The 20,749-nt window shown below is 50.6% G+C and overlaps 5 protein-coding genes across 5 annotated transcripts; 2 read left to right on the top strand and 3 right to left on the bottom strand.

Moving 5' to 3' along the window:
• Positions 1–499: 499 nt before the first annotated feature.
• LTR84_011578 (uncharacterized protein) lies at positions 500–4,851 on the bottom strand (the record flags this gene model as incomplete). The annotated part of the gene is made up of 2 exons (XM_064855107.1): positions 500–2,328; positions 2,376–4,851. The coding sequence occupies 2 exons, from the start codon at positions 4,849–4,851 to the stop codon at positions 500–502; spliced, it is 4,305 nt and encodes a 1,434-aa protein (XP_064708696.1).
• A 2,849-nt stretch (positions 4,852–7,700) lies between these two features.
• Positions 7,701–9,326, bottom strand: LTR84_011577 (uncharacterized protein; the record flags this gene model as incomplete). The annotated part of the gene is made up of 1 exon (XM_064855106.1): positions 7,701–9,326. One exon carries the CDS (start codon positions 9,324–9,326, stop codon positions 7,701–7,703), a length of 1,626 nt encoding a protein of 541 aa, XP_064708695.1.
• A 1,294-nt stretch (positions 9,327–10,620) lies between these two features.
• LTR84_011576 (uncharacterized protein) lies at positions 10,621–13,473 on the top strand (the record flags this gene model as incomplete). The annotated part of the gene is made up of 1 exon (XM_064855105.1): positions 10,621–13,473. The coding sequence occupies one exon, from the start codon at positions 10,621–10,623 to the stop codon at positions 13,471–13,473; it is 2,853 nt and encodes a 950-aa protein (XP_064708694.1).
• A 1,798-nt stretch (positions 13,474–15,271) lies between these two features.
• Positions 15,272–18,339, top strand: LTR84_011575 (uncharacterized protein; the record flags this gene model as incomplete). The annotated part of the gene is made up of 5 exons (XM_064855104.1): positions 15,272–16,054; positions 16,105–16,572; positions 16,628–16,761; positions 17,317–17,555; positions 17,645–18,339. The coding sequence occupies 5 exons, from the start codon at positions 15,272–15,274 to the stop codon at positions 18,337–18,339; spliced, it is 2,319 nt and encodes a 772-aa protein (XP_064708693.1).
• Positions 18,340–18,963: 624 nt separating this feature from the next.
• LTR84_011574 (uncharacterized protein) lies at positions 18,964–20,380 on the bottom strand (the record flags this gene model as incomplete). The annotated part of the gene is made up of 2 exons (XM_064855103.1): positions 18,964–20,201; positions 20,260–20,380. The coding sequence occupies 2 exons, from the start codon at positions 20,378–20,380 to the stop codon at positions 18,964–18,966; spliced, it is 1,359 nt and encodes a 452-aa protein (XP_064708692.1).
• Positions 20,381–20,749: the final 369 nt, after the last annotated feature.

Here is a 20,749-nt window from a genome sequence, read left to right as displayed (position 1 = left end):
GGAGAGATAAAACGGGCGCCCCCCCTCGCGGCTTCATTCACGGCCTTGAGATAAAGGAGTCCACCATGTCCTGTTTCGGGTGCGCCATCAATCGAATTGTGCAGGGTGTTGCTATTGTTTTCAATGCCATGACATACACTGCTTCAGGGGTCGAGAACCCCAGGGGTGTTTAACCGAATTCACCTAAACTCCCAATGTGAAATCGAGCCTTGTCAGCATCTCCTTCGTATTACTTATTGCCTTCCTATCAGCCGCCACACATTGTGTACGGACGCTCAATCCATGCATGTGGTCGATTGCCACTGTTCTTCTGTACCACAACGTAAACCCGCGTTATACTAGGTATGTACCCAAGCTCATGCCCCCTTTCCTTTCCGTCACCACATAAATCATAAGTCGTGATATAAATACACAAGGAATCTCATACGCATTGATAAACACATACTTTCGTGTCCTGCGCAGCGTCTCTTCATTGCTGTGATTGCTATGATCCTTTTTTCTAGGCATTCACGGAGTTTCTCTCATCCAATTCTGCCCGCTGTGCCTCGTCCTCCTGCTTCCGCAGGGCATAAATCCGCTGTTTTGTAGCCTCTGCATTCTGCAGCGTGTCGATGTACGTGCGGAATTTCACAATCTCTCTTAGCAAATAGCTGCTCTTCTTCTCCCAGTTGTTCATTGCTTTGTTTGAGTTTGGATGTTTGGTCGTAAAGGCAAGTAGCATCAGTCCACGAAGCTCATTGTGTTTCTGCAACTCCTCTTCCACGTTGCTCACGTATGTCTGCAGCGCTCTCAGTTGATCGACTTCAAGTAGCTGTGAAGCGAACATTGATTGCTGTGGAGGATTCCATTCCTTGATATGGGCCTTGTCCCCAGGAAGCTTAGGACGCACCCCACCAGCATGGTCCATTGAGCTCCGCATTGACATCTGGGTACTGGGTCGAGGATTCAGACCGACGTTGTTAAGGGCGGGGTGGGACTCAGACGCTGCCAGGACTCGATTGACAACTTCGTCACTCCAGCCGTATTCCATGTTGCTGATGCCACCCATCATTGGCTCCTTTGACAAACGAGCACTCCAGAAATTGGCTGTGTGGACAAATTCCTTGACAATATCTGGAGTTCCCACTGAAAAGAGATGGACTGCACCCGTCGGTAGACTCAAAGCCCACACATATGGCCTGGCCTTGGAATATCCTGGAGGGGGCAACGAGCTGGCAATAGTATGACGCAGCATAAATTTCCACACTTCTTCCGCATTATCTTGCCAGTTGCCCCCTCCCACAACGGCACCTGCTCGAGGGGTGCGGGCCTTATTTCGAAGCGACTTGGCCGTCATTGAGAAAGAGAATAATCGCATCCATCCTTTCTCAATCACTGCAAAGCAATCATTCCAGTTCCGGTCCTTGGATCGTTTGTCCACGCCCTCCAGGTGGCATTTGTGCTTGACGATGCCTTCCTTGGCCCATGGCGCACCACTGAGTTCTAGAGATTCATCCTCGAGCAAGGCACCCGCTTTGATGTTCTCATCAACCGGGAAATCCATTTGATCGTCCCGAATAATGGCTTGACTCAAAGCGTTGGCAAAACCAATGGAGGACTGGTAGTCATTGTGTGTGGCCTCGGTCCCTAGAGAATCCACCGACATCGATGTGAGTGTCTTACCCAACGATACCTTGCTCCAGGTACTCGACATTGAGGGGCTCCAGGTGGATGATTGTTCGTCGACACTGGTTCTACTAGAACCAAAACCAGGAGCTGATGGCAACCGAGGCCTCGATCGAGTCTTCGTCATCCATCTCCCTCCGAGGGACTTACTTTCACCACCTACTCGTCCCCGATGTGTTTCAGAATGCGCTTTGCTCAAGACACTCGGTGTCCGGCGTAGCATATTGGTTCCAATTGTCAGGAAATTATTTGGTGCATTCAGATGCACATTCGGATCGATAGGGGAACCAAAAAGTGGCAAGGGTTCCTGTGAGATGGAATTGTAAAAGGCTCGGAGCACAGACTCCATTTGGGCTTCCCATGCTCTCCCAGTGCCCGTATCCACACGACTCTCAGAAGCCTGCTGTTGAGCTTGACTAGAAGGCTCCATGGATCTCTTGGGCGTCCGGGTGCCGCTTGACTCTTCGTGGTTGGATGCGTTCGTCCTCGAATCGACCGACAAGCCACGTGCTATATCGTCAACATTTTTGACCTGAGCTACCTGCTTGACCGTCGGGAGTGCATTTCGTACAAACTGGGCCTTCGTCATCTTTTGCCCAATATCGGCGAGATGCAGATCCGTATTGAGCAAAAGTATCGAATAACATATTGTGTGCACCACATCTGCGACTGTTAACCGGAGGACAGAGACACCAGGGATCTAAACTTACCACTCGACCGAAAAGCGTGTGCAGGGTTGCACTCGCACCATCTTCTGGCGAAAGAGTCCAGAACTCTGTCCATTTGCTGTGTTTCTCCCTTCAATGCGACACGATCGCAGAGACCCCGCAGTGATTCCAGGATGTCCTGATTCACCCAGTCAAACAATTCCATGTACGCCTTTCGTACATGCTCTCGGTCAGGTCCAGCCTCGCCAAGCCACGGGCCAGCATTGGACGAGTCCACTTCTTCGTCAGTGTTATCAAAGATCTGCTGGGCCTTGGCTTTGTGATCGGAAACCTGGACTCCAGAAAGGCTCGGCCGGAGAGTATGTGACGGGGCATACAGAATCCCGTTGTCTGGTGTTTCGATAATGAGAGGTGTGCTAGGAGCAGATTTGTATTCGCTCAGGTCCGAGGCAGAGTCCATCGTGGAATGTTTAGATCCTTGTCGTGGCGGGATTAATACTGCTGGTTTCACGTTCAGAGATGATTTGCTACCGAGTGTTTCCCCGCTCTCACGATATTGTGTTTGTGGCTGCGCCTTGGCTGTAGCTGATAACGAAGTCTTATCCGACTTCCAAGAGCTTTGCCGTAGGGTTGACTTCCTGGGATCTGTACTCGGGCCCGGTAGGGAGCTGTACGATCCAGAGGGCTCCAATCGCAGGTCATTGACAGAATGACGGGCTCTGACAGCAGGTCGATCGCTATCGGAACTCAGTGCGCCATCAAAGGGCGATATCCGTGATGAATCTTCCGTACTACCAGTGCTGCTGCTATCGGCTAAGAATGAGTCCTGGTGCGGGATACGTAGGGTGGCAGTTGGCTTTTGATTAGATTTCAGGGTTTTGTTACTGCTGTGAGATTCTGTCCTGGCATGACCTTTAGGACGCTTGCCCGTGTCTTTTGGTAGTGTAAATACAGGGGGCGGTGCTGGCTTGGTATAGAAACCTTGCAGTGAATTTGTTCGACCATGAACATGAGCGCCGCCAGCAACAGGAGGCAATTCCTCTCCTAAATAAGGATCCATGAATGCTCGCAAGCTACTGACAGGACTCGTTCCACTGGCAGGTTCTGCGTCCGATTTCAACTCGTTGTTCAGAGTCAGAGGAAGTGGCGGTGGCACGACGTTTGAGACGGACTTCTTTCTCCGACGGAAGAATGCTGATGGCTTCTTCGTAATGACAGGTTGGTTCTCCTTGTTAGCAGAAGCGTCTGTCGAGGTTCGACGAACGGTTCTCTGGCCTCTCGCTGGGGGTGTGCCGGGAGCTGGGACATCGTCTTGTACAGGAGTCGATCGACCATGTGATCTATGGAGGGAAAGGTGTGAGTGTAAGCTAGAGTCTGGCTGAGAGATTGTGTTCCTTGATGAGCCAAACACACGACGAAAGAATCCTGGCCTTGAAACCGGCGCAGACTCATGTGGCGACGAGCCATACTTGTATTCGTGCGACGCTGTGCTTAGACCTGGAACGCTTTTCATCGATGGTAGTTGTGGCACTGCATCATTTCTGAGCGTTGCAGTCCCTAGTGCACCTGAGCGGGCCTTCTTTGTGTAGGCAGATTTGGAAGATTTTGTGCTATTTTTGCGGATAATAGGCAGTGCCGTTATCCCGCCAGGCGCTTCTCGGGCCTCCGGGCCTGCAAATATAACAGGCATGGGAGCGCCATCAGCATCCACGGATGCCTTTGACGCACGAGAAACACGTTGTCTGGTGCCAAAGTCAAAACTTCGTGATCGACGATTTCCTGGCCCACCGAGTCGGCCTTGCAGACTTGCCAGATGGCCGAGATCGATACTGGAGGAGTTGCTGCTCCCGTTGCTTTTGGCACCAGCGGAGTGATTCTTCTTTCGTCTCGGGTGTCCAGGCTGAGCAGCTCGTTGAGCGTCGTAGACTTTGGAGCGTACCGAATCCTCGTCTTCGCCAAAAATGCTGGGTAGTCGCTGAACATTCTTTGGGTATCTTACACTGTTGCGAACTGGGATGCGGGGGACGGTCTCCGGTGCCTTGGGCATGCTCCTCAAGTCATGAACATCTCCCTCCGAGGAGACCGAGGATGAAAAGGTATGGCCTCTTTTACGCAGTTCTTTGGTACCCGTATCATAACTGTTGCTCCGAGGGACGTAGGGTGACTCGTCAAACGGACCACTGAACTGATCGAGTGACATGACCAGGTTGTCTACCATGGAAGCACGTAGGACATGGTTGGACGAGAAGGAGAGATCATGGGGATCTTCAACATCATCGGCCTCCGGGGTATTGTCTATGGATGGAGAGTCGGTGAAGAAGGTGCCTGACTCTGCCATATTCCTCCTTGCTTGTGCTCCATACGCTGGAGGCGCAGTGTGGGGTTTCTGGCTGGGTGAGGAGGGAACGGACGCTGAAGCCGAGGAGGGGTCGTCGCGAGGCTTGACAGGCTTGTAAGTCGGGCTTCGTGGGCTGTGAGGGTGCGGTATGGTAGCGGGCATTGATTGAACCGTGGCCATGATGCTTTATATGAAGTCTGCGATGGAGAAAAATGGATACAGTCTCAAGTGACGTCTGAGACAGCTAGTAGCTGGGGTGCCAGATGAGTGTCGCACGAGTTGAAGTCGGCAAGATGGCGTGGTTGCGCAAGGTCCACTAGGACATGACTTTTGGAGGAATCGAAGTGGTCCCTACACGAGCAACGCGATCAAAGCCGCGTCGTGGAAGGGGAGTTTGGGTGGGAAGCAACGAAGGATGGAACAGAACTCCTCTGCGGCGAATGCGAGTATGTGTATGCAAAGTGCAGGTGATGTGCAGCATATACGGGGTATGGCCGTGGGTATGGATTCAGAAAAGAGGAGGGAATCTGATTCAAGGTGCATGCAAGGGTTAGGGGGTGGAAGAGATTCCGGAAACTCGAGGTTGTGGACAGGGATGTTTCGTATCTGGATGAGCACTAGCACTAACCAAGAGACACTAGCCCCAGGCACAGAATCTTCTATCTTCCTCAGAGAAGTCCAAACATCCAAATATCATGCCGCTGCCGCTGTCGCTGTCGCTGCCGCTGAAGATGATGTTGGCTACAACAAAGACAATAATTGTCATTATTAGGGATCAAATGTAGGGACTAGGACCTCGATGAGAGACTCACCTCCAACGACAAAGGAAGCGAAACGGTGGGACAGACAATACAAGTCACGCTCTAACATCGATGAATCTGATAAAGAACCTCAGGTCGATGCATACCTTTGATCATTTGTGTCAAAACTCCCGCCTGACAACGCGGCTACAACTTTACCCGAGACAGGTCGGACTCAGACGTCTGTCAATAATAAGCAATCGTGTTGTGCTATCTTCAACAATCGAGCTCGGTGAAGATGAGCATTCGACAGTTCCAAAAGACTCCAAATCATTCATTTCGCCAGATCTTGGAGGCTTTGGGCGGGCGACTTTAGCCCCCAGGCACAACTGTAGCCCCTGGGAGGCACCACCCCCACATGCTCTGATCTAAGCCTAACGCAGTCCGAGGCATGAGGGACCTGCATTAGCATCTCCGCTACCGATAGCTCCGTCCGCTTGGTGCACTCGATTCGGGGCTCAACCTTTGGAGGTAGCCTCCTCCGCCTAAGCTGTTACCGTCAGGGCGATTTCTGATTTTTGTCTTCCCATTAACCATCCAGGTACGAGGTATCCATGCCTGGAGCAATCATCGCTTGAATGTATCGCTCCATGATGAGATTCCACTCAAAGATCAATCGTTGGTTTTCGTATTGTACAATGAATGCCTTCACTGAGGCAGAATCAACCTATGATTGACCGTCCAGTGCTCTCCAACCACGTAGCCGGACACTTTAACAGCCAGCCTGATGACTTATATGGTACACTGGCAGTGTCGGCATTTCACTCCTTCTGTCCATTAACAAAGGTAGATATTCCGCCGGCACCACAGATCATGCTGAAATATAGGTTTCGACCCTCCATTTCGAAGTTGCATTATCAATCATCCCGTCTCGGCCGTCTCGGGATCAACTCTTGACGCCCAAGAACAACCACCTCGTCCCAACTGTCGTAAGATTAATGCCCAGCACCGTGCAGACAAGCCATATGACACCCCAAGCCAGCATGGGTGACAATAAGAACTGCGTATGATGGAGAAAGTGGAGTGAGTTGTATCCCAGAAACGTGATCAAACTCCAGTAAATTCCGGCTGCCAGGTATAAAAGGTTGGCAAAGAACGTCGATGTTCGGTTTTGGTGATTGATGACCGGCATCAAGATATATTGAACAATGTAGAGCAAGACGTAAGGCGGGAAGAACGCTCGGATCGACACATCAAAGCAATATCCGAACTCCAGTACCTCGGCGCCTCTCGTGCCACCTGGTGGTCCAAATAGCCCCTGTTGTCGCCTCCGTCCAGGCAGCCCAGCGATTCCCGGTCCCAGTAGACGGCCTACCACGTAGTATGCTACGGTCGAGAGAAGTAGCGAGCCAGCTAAGAAATGGATCACCACGAACATCAAGCCCAGCTTGATGACCGATGAGAAGGCCGGTGTGTATGCTAATGACCAGGCGAATGATGTGAGGAGGAGGAAGAAGGACAACAAGTATGTGAACGACGGATCCGGTCGATGCCATGTGTTTCGTGTCTCTGAATACCTCAACCATGTCAGTCTTTACTCCTCGAGCCCACACGAGGCTGGGTCCGGAGAAATCTCACGTTTGTGGTAATATATCGATTTGAACACCTTTTTCGGCGCGATCAGAAGATGCGTCATCTCCCACACTGCCATCTCAAAGTCCATCTGGGGGAATTTAAACAGCCTGGAGTATACAAACGTCAGACACATCTTCGACGACAGACACAAATCTTTTTCCTCATTACCTCTTGAAGAATCGAGGCATCCGGATATCAGAGCGACGCCGGTCGCCAGTTGCCCCGAATTGTCCGCCATATTGACGCGGGATGGTAATGCGAGGGCTGCTCATCGCACTGGACCAGACAGGTCGACTGAAGTTGGCAATCAACGAGACAAATAATGCGGCTGAATTAAAAGAAACAAGAACAAACCATGGCTATGATCATGACATGGCCCTCATGAAACTGCGCAGCCACTGTATGCCTCACCCCAATTCCGTTTATGCCACTGCCGTCGGAAGAGTTCACCGTGGACTTTCTACTGCGGATTATTAAACCAGCATCTACAACGATGAGACTAGGTGTGTATGTACAAACCATCCATTTTGACATCGCTAATATTATTGTTACATTGTACCGAGTAAATATACAGATCCATGCAGTGACCCGTTCTATTGTTGAAAGGAGCCAAGCGCAACCTCCAGCTTACCCTTGACAGTCAAGTCTCCAGGCTCAGATCTTTGAGGTCGTGGTGTGGTTCATATCCCGAACTGCTCTTCTAATGTCTGCGCGGTCGTAATCGTAGATACGATAGTCACCCTCTAACAAGATCTTGAGCACAGAATGGTGTCTGTATGAGGCCGTTGAACTTCTAGGGATCGAAGTGTTTTTGCTTGCTTGAGCCTGTGTCGTATCCCATTCCTGCATTGCTAGGTGCAATCGGTGGTGAAGGTCGATGAATGTTTCCTGCACATCACGTATCTTGACAGCGGATTTACCTAGATTGTTCATGGGATTGGCCGGGTCTTGAAGAAGTGGTACCTTTGCACCAGATCTGCGCAGGCGCACAATCATGTGCTTCTGGCCCATGAGTTCCGGCACGTACATCCCACTAGCTTCAGCTGCCTTCTGAACTTCGGTTGGAGTGTCTTCGTTCCGGGAAAAAAGACCCAGAGGGCGAGTAGATATACCGACATCGGCAAAGTCGATTTCGGAGTATAACTTGAGAAACTGGAGAAGATGAGCTCCGGAATTCAACGGCGCAGACTTGCCTTCCGAGAGCTTGAGAGAGGCAACAATCATGTTTAGCAGAGGATAGGAGGTCAGGCCTCCATGCTGGCCATGCTGAAGTCCGCGCATATGCAGTACTTGTCTGATCACTTTGAACAAGCCCCTTAGAGTCGGAAACTCCGTCAAGAACGATCGTACATATTCGGTGCTATCGAAAGTTCTAGGTGTGGATTGTATTTGAATAGGAAGGCCGGTCTTTCGGTGTCGACAAAGCAGGATTGGTACTACTGCTTGCTTGACATGAGTTAAAGTCTGTATGGGGCATTCTTCGTCCGGATGATGCCGTCTCCATACCCGGATCGTCTTCATTATTGTAGGCAGAATCTGTTCAGGTCGAATCCGAGTTTTCATGGAAGATGGTGTTACGGGCAGCGAAACATTGGCATCAATATCAGACAAAGGATCTGCAGTGCCGGTGGCACGGGATCCGATGATGTCCATGTCCATCTCGGCATCTGCATTTTTGATAATTCGTCTCAGATCGTTTGCTGCTAGTTCTGCAGCAGATTGCTCATCAATGGTAGGACAAACGTATGCGTCAAATGCCTCGATCTCTTGAGACAGGCGCTCTTCCGCCGATAACCAAACCAAATCCGGCAACGCCTTTTGGTATACTTCCTTCGTCCATGGTACACGTTGTGTTATGGGAGTTTTAGAGTCGCTGGTCAACATCCATTGAGTGGTAAGCCCGGCTATTCTACCTCTTCCAATTTGAGCTGATTTCAAAGAACGACGTAGGCTACGTGAGGCCTCATACCGAGCCGCGGCAGCAGGGTCGTTGGATCCGCCTTGTGGCCCCTCGCGCGATTTAATAAGTCCTCGCTGTGGACTGAACTCATACCGGTGATATAGCCCCGGAGAGCGGTTCGCCTCGCGGTGAGCCTCGACAGTATTTTCAAGACTGTGGACATCCACCAAAGGATCAATGGCTACCGAAGGTGGCTTGGTTGAGGATAGACGCGATTGAGAATCGACCCGGCAAGTGCTAGCTGAGGTGAACAAATTGAGGCAGCCATGACGACAAGGGAGAATTGCTCTCGTCCGCGTGAAGAGGTAGTCTGAGGGCATACAGCATGGGAGATATGATCGATGAGAGGTTTTGCGGGGTTCAAACAGCAACTATGGTCGAGTGCAATGAATGCTTGATCGGTGGATAATCAATAGTAGATCTTTTAAGACCACGAAAGCCAGAGCCAGAAAAGGAGAGGAGCCGTAAAAAGGCTGCGAGGGACTCTCGGTTCTTGAAGAGACCACCGGCGTTGTTGAAGCCCACGAACTGAAATTCGTGACGAGCGCGGTCTTTACAACGAAACAAAGCGGCAAGAATTTACTACTTTCATGGGTTAGTAAAGTCAACAGCCAAGTTCGAGGTAGTGGTTAGGAGACCGGGATACTTGCCTAATACTCTAGGGAGCCTTTTTCACAACCACAGGGCCTAAACAAGCTCACGTTTAGGGGAAAGCCCACACATATCTTAGGCTAGGGGGCTTCAAACGGGCAATGCCGCATGACTAAGCCAAGCCCGGAGCTCCCAAAGTTGGAGGGCAACTGGGCCTTCTGAGACTCCCTAACCCAAGGTTTTCAGGAATGACACATGAAGTGGAGGATGTTTGAGTGTGGCAGTCGAGTCCACATCACAGATCCAGGTTTGTAGCCGCTTTGTTCCCGGACGAATGAGATGGTATGTTTCTAAAGCTCTTGTTCGGGCATTCAGCAAACTTGGACCTGGCTTATTAGCAACATCCACTGACAGCATATGACGGAAGTTCCCAATTCGAAAAATTCCTTCTTTTTTTCAACGATTGGGATTAGAACCAGCCGAAGCTCAAGGCATGCAGTGTACAACTTCATCGGCCTCTCCGCTCTCTTTCTGGATCAGCATTCCCACAACTGTACTGCTGGACTGAGCGATTATCTTCCGGACTACTCCTTGCAACTCTGTTGGTGCTTCCATACCAGGTTGCAGCCCAAAGAATCGCTCAGGCTCGGGACGAGACCCAGAGCCGACATAATCCCACTCATTCGTTCTTTCTGTGCCTAAGGTACGCACGTGCAGCTGCTGCGGTAGCATGAGCTGTTTTCCTGATTTGTTGAACTTGTGAGAAGAGCTTTGAAAAAGGTATCCTTTGACTATCTGATCTCGAGCTGGTCGTTCCAGTCAGTCCTGCTTATCATTCCGCACCTATGCTTTCATCATTATCATTATTGTTCCCCCTTCCTGTCGCTCCCTCGTCAGCCTTTCCCTGGATCCGCTCCACCCGCGACAAACGACAAGAAGGCGCTTCTGACATATAAATAGGTTGTTCGTAATTTGATTTTATCACTTTTAACTCGCAATTTCTACTCTGTTCATTTCACAAGGATGGTCACATCATCAAATGATGGCGCACGCCGGGACAGTGATCCTCCAAGCCCAGGGACTAAGCCATCCACACACAAAGAGGGAGATCTGGATAGATCGCCAGCCTCGCGACCGACGACGTCCTATTTTTCATTGCCTCATAGCTCTGAAACCCATGATAAAAATGAACCCTCTGCAGTTCCTTCCTCTCCAGTCGAAGTTGCGAAAGGGGCTAGATCTGGGAGGGAACTACTGAGGCGGTTGAGCCTCGTCGATTCTTATGGCACCGATTCAATGGATGTCGATCCTCGCACAGCTCATCCAGGTCTCCGTCTTAGCGGAAATATTATCAGCGCTACCTTCGCTATTCCTTTTCAGCTCACGCATGATCCCAAAGGCCATTGGGATCTCACGTCTCGCCGTGGAACATCGGCATTATTTGACTCTTTCGCTCATCTCTCCTCAGACAAAACACCATGGAATCACACTTTGGTCGGTTGGACAGGCGAGATACAGACAAAACCTTATGCCCGTGCTGCAAGCATCTTGCAGGATGACGGTACTGCTAACGCGGCCACGCCGGCCTCAGTACCCATCAACAAGTCTTCGGCCCCTTATCCTCTAAATGGAGCCCATCCCAACCCTCGAGAACATCCTCCCGACCACATGACCATCTCACGTTCGGATAGAAATCACTTGGAGAAGACCCTGATAAGTCATTCATCCGGCCGGACCATCCCCATCTGGCTGGGTGATGGTCCTGAGGATGAAAACGGGGATATGCATTTCAAAGACCAGAGCCGTTGGCGCAAATATGCTGAGCATGAACTTTACACCCTGTTCCATTACAGACAGCATGGTCCTGATGACGGCCGAACAGAGAAAACGTCCTGGGCGGACTATGTACGCATGAATCAAACTTTCGCGGATCGAATCCTACACATTTATCAGCCAGGAGATATTGTCTGGATCCACGACTATCACTTGATGCTACTGCCTAGTATCCTCCGCCAACGGATCCCCAATATCTACATTGGATTCTTCCTTCACATTCCGTTCCCTAGCAGTGAATATATGCGCTGTCTACCTCGGCGGAAAGATGTCTTGGAAGGAGCTCTTGGTGCTACAATGGTTGGATTCCAATCTTTCAGCTTCTCTCGACACTTCAACTCTTGCTGCAAGCGTATTCTTGGCTTCGAATCAAGCTCTGCTGGGGTCGACGCTTACGGCGCTCATGTCGCTGTTGATGTCTTCCCCATTGGCATTGATGTCGCTTCCGTCCAGAGACAAGCGTTCGAGGATCCCATCATTGAGGATAATATGAAAGCTCTCAGAAAACTGTATGCTGGGAAGAAAATCATTGTGGGTCGTGATCGACTTGATACTGTCAGAGGTGTATCGCAGAAGCTAATGGCATTCGAAATTTTCCTGGATCGATTTCCTGAATGGCGTGACAAGGTTGTCCTTATCCAAGTCACTAGTCCGACAAGTGTAAAAGAAGACAAGGTTGACGGGGCTCACAAAATCGAGCATAAAATCTCTCACCTGGTGTCGAGAATCAATGGAGAATACGGCTCTCTTAGCCACTCGCCCGTCCAACACTACCCACAATACCTGTCCTCGCAGGAATACTTTGCCTTACTCCGGGTTGCAGATGTAGGGCTCATCACAAGTGTACGTGACGGTATGAACACTACAAGTCTGGAATACATCATATGTCAGAAGGACAACCACGGCCCCCTCATCTTGTCAGAGTTCTCCGGAACTGCTGCCAGTCTGGGTAATGCTATGCATATCAATCCTTGGGATCTAGGTGGTGTGGCAGAGGCTTTGAAAGAGGCACTTGAAATGCCTGAATCACAGAAGGCGAGCGATCATCGAAAACTCTACAACTATGTCATCAGTCACACAGTTGCAACATGGTCTAACAGCTTTCTAAGGCGTCTGCTGACCAATCTCACATCCTTTGCTCAAAGTGATCTCACTCCGGCGTTGGATCGTACTCGCATGCTCACTCAATATGCCGCGGCGAAAAAGCGGCTTTTCATGTTCGACTATGATGGTACACTGACACCGATCGTAAAGGATCCAAATGCTGCGATCCCTGCAGATCGTGTCCTCCGTACACTGAAAGCTCTGGCCGCCGATCCGCGCAACAACGTGTGGATAATCTCGGGTCGAGATTCAGCCTTTTTAGAAGAGTGGATGGGTCACATAACCGAACTAGGGCTGAGTGCAGAACACGGCTGCTTTTTACGTCGACCTGGGTCAGACAGCTGGGAGAATCTGGCTTCTAGCATGGACATGGGTTGGCAGAAAGAAGTCATGGACGTTTTCTCCTACTACACGGAGCGGACACAGGGGTCCTGGATCGAGAAGAAACGTGTTGCACTGACCTGGCACTACCGACAAGCGGATCCGGATTTTGGAGCATTCCAGGCGAGAGAGTGTCGCAAGGCGCTGGAGGACAATGTGATGAAGAATTGGGAGGTGGAGGTGATGTCTGGTAAAGCAAACCTGGAAGTTCGGCCGCAATTTGTCAACAAAGGATTTATTGCGACTAGGCTCATCAACGAGTACGGGTACGATGCTGGAGAGCCCCCTGAGTTCGTATTATGTCTTGGCGATGATCAAACCGACGAAGGTGAGTTACTCAGACAAACACTGTCTTTTGTGATCATGACCTTTGAAACTGACATTTGTGGCTCTTTAGACATGTTCCGTGCTCTGTTGAAGACGAATCTACCGAAAGAGCAGGTCTTTGCATGCACGGTTGGAGCGAGCAGTAAAAGGACACTCGCAAGCTGGCATCTACTGGAACCTAGCGACGTCATCGCAAGTATTGCGGCGTTGAACAAGCAGGAAAACCTTTGATACCTTGTCGGGTATCAGGTGGGAGGACGAGACCTCCGAGCGTGTTGTTTCAACTCGACAGCCTTGCCCGGGCTTATGCATGAAGGTCATATGGACGGCTTGGATGGAGCTTTATCTCTGGTGCAGCTTGAGCAAGATAGATCGGGAAACACCTATCACACAGAGATTCTCCTGACGCGACGAACGAGCAAACGATGTAATGGAACCCAAGAACGGGACGGAAAGCACAGAGGCGGAATGGCATAAGCTCTCTCCGTCGGGTTGGCACGGATACATTGGATGAATCTGGAATAGAAAGGTTTTGGACAGGTACCAAGTAATAGACAATCAGATGCAGTCTCACGAACAGATCTTGATTCTTGCCTGAAGGCATCAGCAGCAAGCGCCCAGCCCGAGCCGTGATCACTGATGTGGCATTCCAACCTACGAATCAGGCTGAGCTGAGTCTATGCCAGATTCGACATTTGGTCGGATCGACATGCAGCATTGGAATTCTCATCATCATGTCGCCTACCTACGAGTAAGGTAATCAGCAAGATTTCGACCAACGTAGGCAACTAGCTAGTCAGCAGTCTAGCTAACTAGCACTGGCCCCTGCTACGGAGTTTGGTCACAGGGATTGACATGCCAGTGGGGGCATCCGCAGTTCTCGCCTTGCTGCATGGTCTGAAATCGCGGGAACCGGTCCGGGTTGTTGTGTGTTGTTGTGATCCTACCCTTTTATGTCCAATACATCGTTCTGATGTTACTAGTGCTGCCGTTGGACATGTCGAGACGGTGATATACCCCACTGAACAGTGCTGATGTCGTGGACTTGCCATGGTTGATTTCGGGTTTGGGAGTTGGCGTACTCACTTGCTGAGGAGTGCAGACGCTCGAGGATAGGTGGATAGAAACCTCATAACCGACAATCCAGGCATGTAACTAACTAGAAAGCCGTATTCCAGCGGCTCTGGTTAAGCATTTCCAGCCTCCCCAATGCCCCTTCAGCCCAGCGTAAGTGAAGCCTGGAAAAGAACTTTTCCGGACGCTGGTCCTGAAAAGCATTCCAAGAACGTCCTGCACGGCTATTGCGGCTCCGAATGTGGGGTGCTCGGCCGTCAGATCTGTAGGGACCCCTCACTAAACATACGGCTATTGGGGGGAACGGTGGTTCTGGTGTACTTATCTCGAACATATTTTGCAACCCGCGGGGGCGTTTCCTGCTGTGTGACATTACATGGGGAGAAATTATGGGCGGAGAATAGCATTTTCATGGTGTCTTAGGGCGTAAGTTTTGGGCGTCATTTGTTAAAGACTCATTCGTATCGTCGGACGAAAAATCACTGAAGGGGTTTACTTGTTGGCTTCCGTGATCATATCTGTCGAAAAAAAGAGAATATCTCGAGGCAAATTGATCGTATCTGACTCTCCAACTAAGTTCTTCACTTGCGGACGTGTTCTGGATACTTTGAGCGCTCGGTAGTAGACAGCTGCCATTTCAAACGGCTCATTTACCTAGGTGGTACCCGTTGCAAAGTCACAAACAAGGCGCAAGGACCTGATAGACGACTCTCACGAATCGACTGGCTGACTGACAGTGACATCCAAAGAGAGTAACGATACCCAGTGAGGCCGTTGCACTATTTGTATCGAGTGAGAAACCGCACGGAATTCCGCTCCCGGGGAGGAAATGAATACATTCAGGTTTCGACTTTTCAGACCTTGGACATTGGAAAAAGAGATCTTTAATCGACCTTGTGAGCCTGTCACCCACTGTGAGGTCTACTCGATTTGACTCAGCGGTATCTGTTTGAACATGACCGAGATGAACGATAAGAAGAATGAATCCGACATTGAGCGGGCAGGGGAGCTGGTGCCGATTGATCCTCGAGTGCCTGGCAATGACAAGGAGCAAATCCATGAACCAGTCCCCGGAGAGCCGCTTGAACAAACGCCTTCCAAATCACCTGCAGCGACAACATTTTTGTCCAGGCAGCTCTCTCGAGTGCGAACCAAGGACAGTATCGACCCAGGCCCACCACCGGATGGAGGATTCCAAGCTTGGTTCCAGGCATGGCTGGGCCATCTTGTCATCTTCAACACATGGGGCTACATCAACAGTTTCGGCTTGTTCCAGACCTACTATGTGAATGAGATGAGAATCGGTGGGGAAAGCTCAGTGGCATGGATTGGTACGACTCAGGTATTTGTTCTCTTTGGGATAGGGACTTTTAGTGGCAGAGGATTGGATGCTGGGTACTTCCGCATACAGTACATTGCGGGCAGTATCATATATGTCGTCGGCATGTTCTTGACGAGTCTTTGCACCGAGTATTACCAGATCTTCCTCGCACAATCTCTTTGTGTGGGGATTGGATTGGGATTGTGCTTTGTACCTACCTTGGCATTGGTGAGTACCTACTTCTTGAAGAAGAGGTCGATGGGAATAGCCATTGCGGTCACGGGCTCCACGACTGGTGGGCTAGTGTTCCCGGCTATCGCAGAGTCCTTGCTACCCTCTGCCGGCTTTCCTTGGACCATGCGAACGATGGCATTTGTCCAGATGGCCTTTGCGATCGTGACGGCAATTTTCCTCAAGGTATGTTCAGTCATTAAAAGAGATGAGATAAATCACTAACGCGATATCAGCCACGTTTACCACCTCGAAAGAGTGGGCCATTGGTGGAATGGGCGGCATTCCGCGAGACTCCATATACACTCTATTGCCTTGGTACTTTCTTGTACTATTGGAGTGTATATGTGGGATTCTTTTTCGTTGGAAGCTTTGGTAGGAATGTCCTCGGAACAAGCCAGTCGACGAGTATCACCCTGCTTATGGTATTAAATGGAGTTGGAATTGTAGGAAGAGTTGTGCCCAATTATGTGGCGCAGAAATGGACAGGTCCTTTGAATCTGATGCTGCCTTGTGTTGCTGTTGCTTTCATTGTGCTATATTGCTGGATTGCAGTGGACTCGGTTGCTGGGCTTTGGGTGTTCACAGTCGTCTATGGATTTGCTGCACATGCTTTACAAGCTCTCTATCCGGTCGTGTTGACCAGTCTTACCTCGGACCAGAAGAAAGCTGGGGTCAGGGCAGGAATGGGATTTACGATAGCAGTAAGTGATTATATGGAAAACCCAGGTACAAGAATACTGACCAAGTATTGAATAGGGATTCGCTGTGCTCACCGGCCCACCGATTGCAGGTGCTCTGGTACAGAAAGCTGGTGGGAGTTATCTGGGTCTTCAATTATTTTCAGCTACGAGCATGTTGGCATCTGCGTTGGTGTTTGCAAGCGTACGATGGTCAGTTGGATGGAGGCCGATCAAAGTGTGATGATTGATGATCTCCACCTTCCAGAAGCTGGCGGTGCTGTATTTGCTATGAGTCATCCAAGACGATGAGAGGATTTCCAACAAGAAACCTTATCAGGCAGCCTTGCATTATAACGCGTCTGATTGGTAGAATAGACGAGCATCTGCCAACTCAGAGGAAGGCAACCCAACACACAGCCATGACCTGAATGCAAGATGTTTTGTGTGTGCTCCTTGCCACCGGACTCTATCTCGGTTGTGAGTCTGTAGAAGAAGAGTCAGAAAACTATTACCTAGATTAAAGATCAATTAAATAGTCTCACAACTGGTGTTGTGGTTGTGCACACTGGGTCGCTCTTGCCTATTTATCCCACACCGTACGTCATCGTTCCTTCCTCTTCTCCCCCCTCGACACGGGCACAAAGATTCTTTTGCATCTGGAGCGACCGCTACTTTCAACCCCTCAGTCACATGCTCAACTTGACCATTTTCAACCCTCTCGTGCCTCAGTATATAGACTGACTCACTGATACTCTTAACCTCCAGTCCAAGCAGCTTTGGTCACTCCACGGTCTCTACTGAGAAATTCTTCTGTGGCAACCTTTCCTTCTCCCACAAATCTCAGAACCGTCGCAGTCCCCCCCACTACCCTCACTCTCCTCTTTGTCAACACGAACCCTCAGGAGCGCTCAAGCCCTCGAACTCCCTACCACTCTTCATTCTCAGACACAAAATCATGGCTCCACGAGGCAGAGGAGGAAAATTCTCCAAACCATCCAGAGGAGGTAGGAAACACACCCCGCCACTACCCCTCACACATTTTTTCTCAGAAGAATCCAAGATCAATACTAACTACGTCCACCTCTCATCTTAGGTGGAAAGAAGTTTTCTCGGGATCTTCAACCTCTCGATAAAGAAGGCAACCCTATTGGAATGTGGCGTGAGCCAGGCGCGGCTGCTGATGACTCGTCGGAAGAGGACGAAGAATCGTCCGAAGAGGAATCCTCTGATGATGATGGTGCTCCTGGTGCTTCCGGCGGTGCCGCTGGTGAAACCAGCCGAGAACAACGACGAGAACAAGCACGTTTGAAGAAGCAAGCTGCAATTGCCAAGAAGAACAAGAAAGGAGCAGAAGTCGGCGACATGCCCACCAGTTCTGAGGATGAGGATGAGGATGATGACGAGGATATGCCTGCCAATCCCAACCACACCCAAAAAGCCAGATCGCAAGCCCGTGCCGTAACTGGTACTAGCGGAGAGACTGATGCTCCTCGAAAGGCTGACAAGGAGAACCTGAGTCGCCGAGAGCGTGAAGCACTGGCCGCTCAACAGGCTAAGGAACGATATCAGAAACTACACGCTGAGGGCAAGACCGACGAAGCCAAGGCCGACCTCGCCAGATTGAAGCTTATCCGAGAACAGAGAGATGCTGCGGCGGCGAGGAAGCAGGCTGAGAAGGACGAAAAGGATGAAATGGAGAAGGAGAAAGCTGACAGAGACGAGAAACGACGATTGGCTGCCATGGGTGATGCTTCCAAGAAGAAGCCTATTGCCAAAGCCAAGAAGTGAGACTCTCGGGATGTCGCATCGTCTGCGCTGTTCGTGAGAGGGGACAGTGAGGGCAGCGGGAGATGGTGAACGACCGTTGCATTATGTACGACGCTATGATTGATGATGAGGGTGTGCTACTCTCTGGTGTTCGCGTATGAGTCCAAGGCATGCATTACATTGAGACTCGCCTTATCTCCACGATCTCCATCTGCAGAGAGTTCGATCTTGGAAATGAAGCGACAAGTAGTGTGCGTGCGGGAGGAATGCACATTGATCATGGTTGTGCTTAGTAGGGTCAATGGAATCTCCTTCCACCTCAACTCAAGCCCAAGTAGGTAGGATTGCTATTACGGAAGAAGCATTTAGCTGGGTTCCACTTCATTTTGATCTCTGGGGACATGACTCTTCATTTCATCTTCTTGGGGAAATACTATTCACGATCAGACATGACACCAAGACGCCTCCGCTGCTTGACCAACGCAAACCCTTTGATCCGTGCTTTCGATCGCAATTCCTCCAGGACAAGTTACTGAATTCAATTTTCGATTTTCGAATCTGATACTCGATCGTGATCCCATCATGCCTGGAAACACACTGTAATCCGTCTCGACCTCCGACACCCCATATGATACTAATCTCCCATCATCCGGATCTGACGAAACCCGACGCTCCGATGGCTCTGCTCCGCCGCTCTTTCCTCAACAAGTCGCGACTGTTGTACATGCTCGCCTTCAGCTTAAACTCGTTACTAGCGGTAAGATCCAGGTAGGTGTAAGCGTCGCACTTGTAGTAGATGACCTTCGCTGCGGTGGCGGCGGCGGCATCCTGGTCGCCCTTGGCCCCCTCCTTCTCGTCGACGAGCCCCAGGTCACACAGTGCGAGCAGCACGCGTGTCACGTCGCTCTCGTCCGTGAAGTCCGCCGTGTAGACGCAGATGATGCGGGTGGCGGCCCGGGCGGACTCGTCGTTCTCGTCGTACGTCGCCACTTTCGATGCCGTGCCCAGCTTTCCTTTCCATGTCGCTTCGGCGACGATGCGCCAGACGCGGTCTGCGTCCTCGACGGGGGGGAAGATCATCCATTTGCCATTCAAGATGCGTTTTTCTCGTGCGAGGGAGAGGATTGCCGGCTCGAGTTTGTCGCGTTCGGTTTTCATCATCCGCGTGATGCTGCCTGCTGGTTTGGTGGGGTTCTGCGCCTGCAGTTCTTCTCGGTGTGTCTGGTACGATTCCAGGAGGTTGAAGCCTGCTTGTTTGAAGCCTCCGAGGTCGCCGGAAGACTCAGGTTGGGAGTTTTGTGGTGGGTACGGGTTGGCGATCCAGATCCACGGTCCCTGAGATCTCGGGGTGGAGGATGGAGGGAGTCGGTCGAGGAATTCGTCTAGTGTTTCGGAGAGCTGTTTGGCTGTCGGTGTGCCTTCGTAGTAATTGACTGGCTTGCGCTGTTCAGAGGAGCGGGACGTTGTCGTTGTTGACGGTGTTGGATCCAAACACATAGGCTCAGCATCATCCGCGTCTGACTTGGCGCGAATGGTGTTGTTCGATTTGTGATGCTCGGAAGGCTTGGGTTCTGTCTCTGCCGGAGTGATGAGGTCGAGATCCATTCGATCGGCATCATCTGGGGTTAGTGTACCATCAGAATCTCTAGACGCATGATTGTTGTCTTCATTGCGCTCTTCCAATTTGATCCTCTTTGCGTTCTCTCTGGCTTCTTTTCTGGCTCTGTCCTCTAGTTCGAGGGCAAGTTTCTTTGCTGCTATCCATGCTGCTTCCTGGCCTTTGATCGCGATGACCTGAGGATTGCGATCGCGCAACCCCCAGTATTGCTCCGGATGATATGAATCGCTTAATCTGTTGTATTTTGAAACAGTCGCTGGGCTTCCTGGTTTCTCGCTTTAGTTCTTGGCTTTGAGCAACAAGAGCTCCCAAGTCAGCCTTACCATAGAAATCAGACTCTTCGCTGAAACAATCATCTGGAACCGGACCCCATTCCACAGGATCTGGTATGACGGTAGAAGAGATTGTCTCCTTCTTGATGGACAGCCTGCGTTTGGGAGCCATCTTTAGTTGGATGATGAACAATGAAAAGGTTGGTACCTCATAACAGGCGATTCAAAGCATAGTCAACCGCAGACAGATACTAGTACATCTCGGCGTCGCATTTTAGTGCAAAAGTTCTGACAGGGCACCTAGGTAAATGACGAGTGGATAGCTAGGTAGAATGAAAGGAAGCTGCGTCCAGAAAGGAAAAATAATTACCTCGCGTAGAGATCAAGGCAGCCATCGTCTGGTGCGAGGCTGAAACACCAAGACCTTTGCCCCCATGACCATTGAACCAGGGTATTGATTGCTCACAAACAAGGCTGCCATTGCCGACTTGGTTTGAGAAATACCTATGTCACAAACTGTTGACGTCTGATACAATTTCAT

This window comes from Exophiala bonariae (assembly GCF_035927105.1).
Source record: "Exophiala bonariae strain CCFEE 5792 chromosome Unknown scaffold_6, whole genome shotgun sequence".
Taxonomy (NCBI): domain Eukaryota; kingdom Fungi; phylum Ascomycota; class Eurotiomycetes; order Chaetothyriales; family Herpotrichiellaceae; genus Exophiala; species Exophiala bonariae.
The sequence above is the reverse complement of the archived record's forward strand: the minus strand, read 5'-3'. Positions and strand labels throughout refer to the sequence as shown.